Here is a 10,513-nt window from a genome sequence, read left to right on the forward strand (position 1 = left end):
CCAGCGCCCGGAACTAAAGCTTCGCGCAACCGCCGCGGCGCGGCACCAACGTTCGCCCGCCAAAATTATCGTCTTTTCAAAATGTCGTGATGAAGATTCGTAATAAGCAGAGAGAAAGATTTTTCTATTTTAGAGCCGATTGAAATATCTGTACGACTGATATATATTCTCTGAAAAGAAATATTCTACATTCTGTTTCGCGATAGACGTATGTACGACATCCAATGGAAGAGTTGGTTTTATCACGGACGAAAATGTCGTCGTAGTTGGAAATTCACATTGCTATTATTGTATATCGGACGAAAGGTATACATCGCGTGAGGAGCGATAGCGCATCAGTATGGAGCGGACGTGACAAAACAAAGGTGCGGTAAAGATGTATAGTCGTAATACGACGTTTATCGTACTTGCGTTATTTCTAACATTATTTTGCGACACTACATCGTCGGAATGCACGCAACTGGGTCCTTGTATCTGTTCGCTGCCGGACGGCCACTATTACGATTTGACAGGCCTCGCCGACGAAGAGTTGGTATATTTCTAACGATTAACCTCTTTGTTTTTGTCCCTATATTTCTTCTTCGAATTCTTTGTTTCTATAAATAAAATGTTCGTTACTCTCTTTGTTTGTTTTTTTTTTTTTTTTTTTTTTAATAAAACTGATTAAATAATGTTAATTTTTTTAAGAATATCAATTATTTTATATAAAATATGGCTATATAATATAAACATCTTTTTACAATTAAGGTTCAGTATAGATTACAGTATAATTTTTATTAGATTTTTATTAAATTAATATTTATTAAACGATAATTATATTATGAAATATTATTTAATTGATCAACATATTTTCAGACCATTCCAAGACACTACAAATAAGTTGACTGCATACTTTCATCCATGTACCAATGTTGAAATAAAAACGGAAATAAACAATACTGTATGTGCCAATGGAGATAAAGTATCGGTAAGATTCCATATTTAATCATAATTAATTAAATTTTAAAATATATATATGTATATAATTTGTTTAAACTATCGCTTATTTACTTTAACTATTATACTCCTATATTATTAAATACTCTTACAATTTAAAAAAATATATATTAATCTTTTATTTCTAAATAAAATTTTAATTTTAATTTTTGTCTCTATTATGAGTTTAAATTTTAATATATTTATTACTTTTATCAGTTGCGTTAATGCTTTTATTGATTGCAATTAATTTTTCTGTAATCAAGGCTTTTAACTTCTTACTAAATAGCAATAAGTCTTTATTGAATTATAATTATATCAAAAACAAAAAATTATGTGAATTCTTTTCTCAAGCATTTATTAAAATAAACTTATTGTTTTAATTAGTTATCAATATAAAGTACATACATTTTGCTAGAAATGTCAACATGCAGATTAAATTTTACATGTATAAGTATTAATGCGAAATAATAAGAAAAAGTTTATGATATTTATTTTATATCAATATATGTATAAGAAAATTAATTACATGTCAATGTATAACAAGAAACTCACATAATTTTTTGCTTCTTTTGTTGAATGACCTTAATGAATAGTAAAGCATTAATGATAATAATCTCTTTACTGATTGAAACATGATTAATTCGTTTTTGATAGAAAAGTGGATTGAATAGAAAGTATTAAGTATTATATTCTTCTAGGTGTGCATGCTTGATATGAATACAAATAAAACACAAAGTCTTGGAACGATAAAGGAAACACAAATGAAATTCTCGAGTGACTATAAAACTCCATTTTTTGAAATACATCATGATAACATTACAACAGTGATAAATATTGTTTGCTTTACCGGTAGCGAAACAAAATTAAAAATAGAATCTATAATTCCTTCCACAAATAAATATGTAAGCATAAAAGTAACCATAAAACATTATTTAATGATTATAAAAGTTTGTAAATCACATTTAATAATGTTTATAGAATTTTATGCTGATATCACCATATGGATGTAAAATTGAATCACACAACAAAGGATTATCCACTGGTTCAGTATTACTTATCCTTTTCTTTACTGGTGCTGGAGTATATTTTATTGGTGGTATGATAACATTGAGAATATTGAGGGGAGCGACAGGTTGGGAAATGTTGCCAAATCATGCTTTTTGGACCAAGCTTCCTTCGCTAGTCAGAGTAAGTGACACACATATATATATATATTTCTAACAAATTAATCATTACTGTTATTATTATTATTCTGTAATCAAGATGATTACCCTTTTGTAATTTTTTTACAGGATGGCATTGTCTTCACCTTTAATTGTTGTCGAGCAGATAGTTATGAAAGAATATAAGATTATTTTTGTGAAACAAATCCTGTTTAATATTTATTAAGTGTGTGCGATTTTGCAATTCAGTATCATATTAGGAGTAGCATATTTGTACTTGAAATATTTTTAACCATATTCCACATTATTATATTTTTGTATATTTATTTTGTTGTTCATATGTGCAATAGTTTGGCACTTTACCTTGTACATTAATTTGGAGAATTACTTGCACTCAATTATTATTTTTTAGTTTTATTTACATATATCTCTGTTATAGCACAAAAATATACTACAATAAGATATGTTAAAAGTGTATATATATATATACCCAATAATGTGATATTATAAGCTATTGTTATATTACATGCCAATGTTATTTAAATCCTTAATTATTTTAATTTAATTTGATGCAAAATTAATTTCATGTAATTACTACTGCAAACTGTACAAGGAACATTTAATTGCAAGAAGATATAATTACACATCAAAGAATTTTTCAATCTTTTTGAATGTGTGTTTCAAAGAATATATATATATATATATATATATATATATATATATATATATAAATTAATGGTAAAAGCGCGTTTGTAAATTATGTAAACTAATATAATAAAAATATACGATTAGTTTTAGTCTGACATAATATTATAACTGTACTAGTTTATAATATTATATATTTAGACATTGGAAGGGTCCCAACAAAGAAGAATCAGCCATTTTTATGAATATACTACACTAGTTTTTGAAAGACTTTCTCTTTTAATCTACAAATATATTTTTTATAAATTTGGGAATAAATATTAGAGAATATGAGTTAAATTTGTCTCTTTCTACAATTAGAGAACTTATTCTCCAAGTTATCACTTTTATACTACAGACCATTTATATTGCAGACCCTTCTAGTGCTAATAATACATAGAACAGAAGTGATGATTTGATATATAATGTGATGTTTTATTAATAAAAATTCCCTATTAAAAAATATATATAAATATTTATACAGATACATATTCTATACTTCTTTTTTTACATTTCTACGCATGTGTGTATAAAAAATGCGCCTTTATTTAATACATTGCGCTGTGCGTTAATGAAAATATTTCGTCTATCTTATAATCTTTTTCGCGAAAAAAATTATGGTATGTGTACATTATCAATATTATTTCTTACTTTTTCTCTTTTTCTTATTTTTCTTAATCATCTGTTTTGATCAAATAATATATAAATAATGACTCCATGATTTTTATATGATTAAAAAACTACATATTTTTCAAGAATAGCATAAAAACTTTCCACGCACTTATAGGAATCGGACAATACTAGATTTTTCAAAATTCGAGCTTCAACATTCCTCTCTTTTTAAGGTTCGCTTATTTGTATATACATTTCTCTGTAAAGCTGGCAGTTTAAAAGCTTTCAATCTCGTCTACTTTTATCGAAATCTCCCGATCAGTTTGAATAATCACCCAGCTGCCGTTGGCATTCAAGTTGTGGATGTTGATACTCTTTGACGAGAAGACATTTACGATGTTGGCGAGATCTTGCACTCTATTTGCATGATATAAGCAAATATGATCTCCGAATGCGATGCCATTCGCGAAGACAGCATCATCCAGAGCGAGCAACAGTGATTGATTGTCACGTACGGTTCCTGTGTAATATGACAAACAATAACATATCAGTAATGTAATATTTAGTTGTAAATACAATATGCAAACTTTATTTGCGACTTTAATTTTATAGATAATAGTATAATACATAACGCAATGAATGAAATTTATAATCCATGAAAACTTGAACAATTTTCACTAGAATTTTGCAACTTGCCAAGAATTTATTTTTAACATTTGTGAAATAAAAACAAATTTTAGCGATGCATATTTTTTTCGGGTGGAAATTTTTAAATTTCCACGAGTAAAATTCTTTTGTAAATCTGACATTTCTTCAATTTTTAAAAAATGCTTTAAAAGAGCTTGAATCGAGAGATATTTCTGACAAATCAATCTTAATTGAAATGAAAACATGATTAGTAATTATATAATGAAAATGTATAATAAAAATGCAAAATTTTCTATATAATTTTCATACTTGAAAATCACAAATCTATCAATTATATCAATTCAATTAGTTTCTAATCCTGTCAAAATTCTGAAAATGTTTCGTTTCTGTGAAATCTTTTGCAATTTTTTAAAATATTATAATATTACCTTTGATGACATGCTCGCCAACTTTCACGACAACTGCTTTGTTATCATCCTCGACGTGGCTCTTTTGCAATCTCATGCCGATATCTTGTGCCAGAATAGGTGCATTAATTAAATTTAGGCCATTTTTCGTTTGACCGGTCAATATACCGACCAGAACAGCTGTGTGTATGAATTGTTTGTCTTCCATACCACTCCCAACAGTCTGACTGTGAATGGTCGTGTTTACTTTGCTCTTGAGGAAGCGACCGACCAATTGACCCAATTTCTTTGACAATTCTATCCAAGGTTCATTCTCGCTCGTCATAGCCGCAGATAAGACTGGAGCATTTACGATACCGGTGACGGCATATTCCGTTGATTTGCCGGACAGACTCAAGAACTGTTGGGCAATTTCCACCGCGACTCGTTGCTGGGCCTCGGCCGTACTGGCACCTAAAATAATTATTATTCTTATTATTTCTAGAATAATAAGCATATAAAAAAGCGCCAAATGTCAATTTTATCAAATTTCATTAAAACAACGAAATATAAAGAAAAATTAAGTATAGTTTAAACAGTTGATTCGTGCGACATAAGTGAAATAAAGTACCAAGATGAGGTGTCGGGACGACTTTGGGATGTTTAATGAGTTCCAAGGTAATTGGATTCTTCGGTGGTTCCTCCACGAAGACATCCAAAGCTGCTCCGCCGCAGTGTCCGATCTTTAATGAATTCAAAAGAGCCTCTTCATCAACGATGCCACCACGTGCGACGTTAACGATGTATACGCCTTTCTTACATTTCGCCAAGCTTGTCGCGTTGATCAAATCTATATATAAAAAAACCGACAAATTAATTAGTAATTGTTAAATTGTTAATAATTATTCGTATTATTAAATTAATGTAAGATTTGTTGCTTATACGCTTTTGAATCAAGCTCTATTTTAAGTTTTATTTAATGCAATTACTTATCATATCTTTTAAAACAGATATTAAATATTATTTATATTGATTAGTAAAAATTCAAGATATTTGTGTATCTTAATTTTCGGTAAGCTTTTTACGAACTCATAATTAATAATAATTTCGCATCATATATATATTCGTACTTCTCGTTTCAGGTATAAGCGGCGTGTGAACTGTAATGTAATCAGCTACGGGCCATATCTCCTCCAATTGGAGTAATTTAATACCAAGCTCAGCGGCGACCTCGGGCTTCACAATCGGATCGAACGCAACAATGTTCATCCCGAAGCTTTGCATTCTAAAGGCTACCTCGCGACCTATGCGACCCATTCCGAGAATTGCTAAAGTCTTGCCGGATAACTCGTATCCGGAGTAGAGTTTCCGGTCCCATCGACCTTCCTTCAGCGATTGCGCGGCTTGTGCGACATTACGCGCAAGCGAGGAAATTAGAGCGCAAGTTAGCTCGCAAGCGCTGATGCTGTTGCCGCCAGGGGTGCTGCAATTGTCAAAACAAATCATGTAATTATGTGCTAATTATAATGCAGCTGCCATTTATAGGCGGAATCATATTATTAATTATTATATTTTAATCACTTGTTCTAAATATCTTTCGTATTGCGTGAGATTTAAAGAATATAATTTAATTGAAGTATATAACTGAATACTATAAAGAAAAATATGTATTATATATTACTATTTGCTTCATAATTTAGAATTATTCTGTTCATCTTTATTTTCTCATCTTTTTATATTGTAAACAAAATAGAAAAATAGGAAATTGTGTACATACTTTAATACAACTACTCCTTTCCTTGTGGCAGCTTGAAGATCTATGTTGTCGACACCAGTACCAGCTCGTCCTACAACACGAAGATTTGGACAAGCTGCAAACACATCCGCCGTAACTTTGGTCTCGGATCGAACGATAAGGGCATCGTGATTCTGTTTGACAGAAAGAGAAAACATATATTATATAAATAGATTTTTAATTATCTCAAATAGTAAAAGATATAAAAAAATATATTTTTATATACACAATTATATTTAAATTAAAAGATTGTATTATATATACATATTAAAACACATATTTGTCTTTGAATTGCAGAAAGAAAAATTAAATTAATATATTTTTTATATAATTTATTTATATATAATTCGATTTATTTTCTTCTCATTGCTTAGCAAAACCATTGTTGCAATTTATGCAAACTGGTTATTGAATTTACGCAAGTCGAGAAATATATGATATATCCAACGTCTAATCAATTTAGGTTTCATTATAATTATCCGCATAAGAGATAACGAATGGTTGCATGGGCGTCTATCGCAATTATTTTCTCTTCGAATTGCGATACAACATTGTAACAAACTCGTGAATTATATAAAATGGAATGTGGGAAAGCAAAACAACTTTATATAACATATGATATGTTTAAAAATATTTTATCTACTAATATTTATAACACAAATAGATATCTCTAAATATATTAGTTTATAATGTGCCAATTAACAAACGGAGAAATAATCTTTTCCTTGATCTTTGTTTATTTCAAGTTTAATATTTTTTTCTTGTGCAAGAAATTTATTTGGAGATTTCGAATTCGTAAAAGTAAAAGAAAGGAATAAGAAAAGTTTTGCTAATTTTAACGTTCGATAATTAAAAATTTAGATATTTTTATGAATTAAATTTCTACATGAATTTTAGATTATCTATAATCTATATTAAATTCTCTTCTCTCTTTAACTATATACATACTTGTATAATAAGTGAAATTAGATCTAGTGAAGAGAATTTTCAGTTTTTTTTTCTTTTCAAGAACCATTTTTATCTTAATTTTTTTATTTACATGTATCTGAGAAATATCTGACAATGAGTAAAGCTCTTCAAATTTCCACTTGCTTTGATTGAAAATTGTCGAAATTTCCGTGAAACTTACGGGAAACTCGCGACTGCGAGTGTGACAATTAAATTTTTGGAGTATTCTCAAGAGGAGGGTGCGCAACTAGACTAAAGCCGATAGATCTATCGAGAAATGCGAATGGAGGATAGAACAAATCTCCTTGTATGGGCGCCTATGTGTGCGGACATGCGACGCAAACCGGTGGTGGTACAACGACCCGTTGCAGAGTTAACCGGTATTCGTGCCGACCGACTCAACTGGATTTAACCGGATCGCCGACTCGAATGCGAGCAATTAAGACGAGAAAGAATAAACGGAGACGGAGAGAAATCGGAGGAACGATAGAGACGCACGTCCGACATGCAGCCCCTGCATAAGTATATATTACTTTATAACATGCATTAAATCCAGACTGTCTCGCCTTAAGACAGATTGGAACATTTTGGTGTCTAGAGATATGCCCGATTAGAAGCACGTATACTTTTACTTCAAATAGACTATCCATAATAATAATTTATAAACTGTTTATATAAAGTTATAACAATTTTACCTCGAATTTTACAATTGTGGATTTATGCTTTTTTTACATTATTATGTCAATATACGACATTATAATTGCAAATGAATTCTTAGAACTGATTTTACTTCGTTGTTTAACTTACTGATAGACAACTTTTCTTGCAGTTTGTAATAATAAAAATATGCAAGCAAAAGGAATAATTTTAATTGAATTTTCTTTTCGCTTTACCGCGTGCAAAACATTTGATAAAATTAAAATTATATATTATCTCGTATGTATATTTGAAATGTGGATGTATTCGCACAAACAATAAATAAATTATTATTTACGTACTTGAAATGTCATAATTCCCAATACATATGGCATCTTTTATTTCTACACAATTATTTAAAATAAAGCAGTAAAATAATTCGTTAATTTCATTTTATATTTGTGTAGTAAAGATAATTGTTAGTTAGACAAGCTTTTTCTTTTCCTTTGATGTACTAAACCGATTTTTTTAGAGAGAACACAGAGAGATAGCATTTTGTTTGAAACAAATAAAATTCTCTCTTACTCGTTCTATGTAAACCTAATTGGCTTATTGAGACCTTTACGTAACACATATGGGATGAAATATATGTATTTAATTGGTTAAATCGGTTTAGTGAGTTAAACAAAAAATAATCTATCTATATAATAAAACACGTTTTAATTTTAATTAGATTATATCAAAAATTGTTCAAGTAAAAAAATTTTTTTGCGTTTTCCATAAAAAAAATGTTTAAATATCTAGTGAATCATAAAAAATAGGGTTTAAAAAGATAATTCACATGTAAAAAATATTTTTATGTAAAACTCTTTTTTATAATTGTGACTAAATTTTTTCTGTGCAGTTTGTTAATAGTGGTTCATTATTATAATTTGAGTTTATCTCTTACACGTGAATTCCACGTAACGTAATTTTATCGAATATTCAATTTCTTGATCTGATCCCTAGTATTTCTAGTTTGATAGATGAGTCGATAACAATTTATAATTGCAATTATTGATAGTCTTACAAGAGAGAAAAATTAAACAATCTTCGTAATTAAAATGTCATTATCTATATAATGTATAATGTGATTTTGAAATTATCGATATACTTCATGATAACTGCTATAATAAACAGCTAACTATAACAAACAGCTTTACAGTAGTTTTTAAAAGATTGGTCTTTCCACAGTATTAATGTAAATATTATATATGGATTTAGCATTTTCTTAATTTTTGACACATTAATCTACGTACCTGAAGCTCGTTGATGAGTTCCTCCTTCGATAGCTTATGTTTAGTTGTGACCGGAACTCCGTGTTCGATCAATAAAGCCCCACACGATGCATCCACGGGATCACTTATCAAGACCTTCCTGAAACTGACCGACATGTTATCCTTGAACAAAAAAGTGAGTCCTTGAATAGTGTTTATGTTTAATTAACGTTCATATTCAGTCACTTATAGCTAGAGATGTTATTAAATACAATAATAAAACGACATGACTTGTAAAAATGTACTAAAGCACGATCAAATCGTATAATTGATCGCTATAAAATAGTCGATATAATTTCGTAATAAAATATAGAGCTTAATATAGAATATAGAGAATAATGCAACACTGACAGAAATAATAAAAATTGTTAATATTGCGATTATAAAAGCTAGTATATATTATATTTGCTGTAATAAGAGAACGTTGCTAGTCAGTAAAAATTATATAAGTCTTGATGTACATCTTTTTTTAGCTTAATCAAAACGTGACTACAGAAATTTTTTCCAATTAATGTATTCTATTCAAATTTTCTATTAAGTATTTGCATATAAATATGTATTTGTATGCACGTGTAACACTGAAAATTGTTCAGTCATTTTCAAAGATTTTATTGCCTCATTACGATGCTTTTCACGGTAGATCAAAAAGATCACGAAAGATCATAAAGATGCTATCTTTTTGTTTCCTTAATACAGTTCTATCGTAAAATAAAATTGCACTTGACAGTAGATTCTAATAAAGATTCTGACAAATTCAAAAGGCAGTTTTAAAAGGTATTCAAAGACTTGGAGAAAATGATATTCTTCCATGTTATTTCCAAATACATATCACATTGCTATTACGAGATCTTTCGCACCCTCTGAAAATTCAACGTTGCACAATGTGCTGTTCGATGTGCGCAATAAAATATACGTGGAAAATATGCAGGAATTATTAAATTAACCGAGGCTGGAGCAACAAGTGTCAGATTTGAAAACAGTTTTCCAAGCTAAAAAGCGGTTCCGTCTTGGTGCGGAGATATTCGAGGATTTGAATTGAAATGCAGGACCTACCTACCTCTCTTTTTGCGTGGCAAATTCGCGAGAAACTGTAGTTTTGGAAACGCGAGAATAAATTTGTGACTGGTGTACGAGGTAGGCTAACCGTAAACTGACTCGTTCTACGGTGATTTATCTTCTTATAGCAGAGTCCCCACTCTGTGACAGATAAGTGCGCGAGTAAATTGTTGATAGACAGCTTCGGTTGTCTCTCTTCCCGGCTCTCGTCCGCTCGCTGACAAAAACTGCTCAATGTACATATTCGGTGTCACGAATGTCTTGCTTCGATAGGCATTTTCAGGACGAACG

At 29.8% G+C, this 10,513-nt stretch overlaps 2 protein-coding genes across 2 annotated transcripts; one reads left to right on the top strand and one right to left on the bottom strand.

Annotated features, from left to right (window-relative positions):
* Nucleotides 1–298: 298 nt before the first annotated feature.
* On the top strand, nucleotides 299–3,424 carry LOC114946388 (uncharacterized). The gene is made up of 5 exons (XM_029322848.2): nucleotides 299–528; nucleotides 856–967; nucleotides 1,677–1,880; nucleotides 1,957–2,166; nucleotides 2,271–3,424. Exons 1-5 carry the CDS (start codon nucleotides 377–379, stop codon nucleotides 2,325–2,327), a joined length of 735 nt encoding a protein of 244 aa, XP_029178681.1. The 5' UTR covers nucleotides 299–376; the 3' UTR covers nucleotides 2,328–3,424.
* Nucleotides 3,240–10,328, bottom strand: LOC114946533 (uncharacterized). Its single transcript, XM_029323062.2, has 7 exons — nucleotides 10,224–10,328; nucleotides 9,149–9,289; nucleotides 6,249–6,400; nucleotides 5,602–5,954; nucleotides 5,103–5,321; nucleotides 4,514–4,945; nucleotides 3,240–3,957 (listed from the first exon to the last, which is right to left on the bottom strand). Exons 2-7 carry the CDS (start codon nucleotides 9,281–9,283, stop codon nucleotides 3,713–3,715), a joined length of 1,536 nt encoding a protein of 511 aa, XP_029178895.1. The 5' UTR covers nucleotides 9,284–9,289; nucleotides 10,224–10,328; the 3' UTR covers nucleotides 3,240–3,712.
* Nucleotides 10,329–10,513: the final 185 nt, after the last annotated feature.

This window comes from Nylanderia fulva, unplaced genomic scaffold (assembly GCF_048542155.1).
Source record: "Nylanderia fulva isolate GAGA-0341 unplaced genomic scaffold, ASM4854215v1 Scaffold9, whole genome shotgun sequence".
In the NCBI taxonomy this organism is placed as follows: domain Eukaryota; kingdom Metazoa; phylum Arthropoda; class Insecta; order Hymenoptera; family Formicidae; genus Nylanderia; species Nylanderia fulva.

Coding starts and splice junctions, on each gene's coding strand:
- LOC114946388 (XM_029322848.2), top strand. CDS start 377: ATGTATAGTCGTAATACGACGTTTATCGTACTTGCGTTATTTCTAACA. Junction 968..1,676: donor CCAATGGAGATAAAGTATCG/GTAAGATTCCAT, acceptor ATATTCTTCTAG/GTGTGCATGCTTGATATGAA. Junction 1,881..1,956: donor TTCCTTCCACAAATAAATAT/GTAAGCATAAAA, acceptor TAATGTTTATAG/AATTTTATGCTGATATCACC.
- LOC114946533 (XM_029323062.2), bottom strand. CDS start 9,283: ATGTCGGTCAGTTTCAGGAAGGTCTTGATAAGTGATCCCGTGGATGCA. Junction 6,401..9,148: donor AACTCATCAACGAGCTTCAG/GTACGTAGATTA, acceptor TCTGTCAAACAG/AATCACGATGCCCTTATCGT. Junction 3,958..4,513: donor TGGCGAGCATGTCATCAAAG/GTAATATTATAA, acceptor CATATTACACAG/GAACCGTACGTGACAATCAA.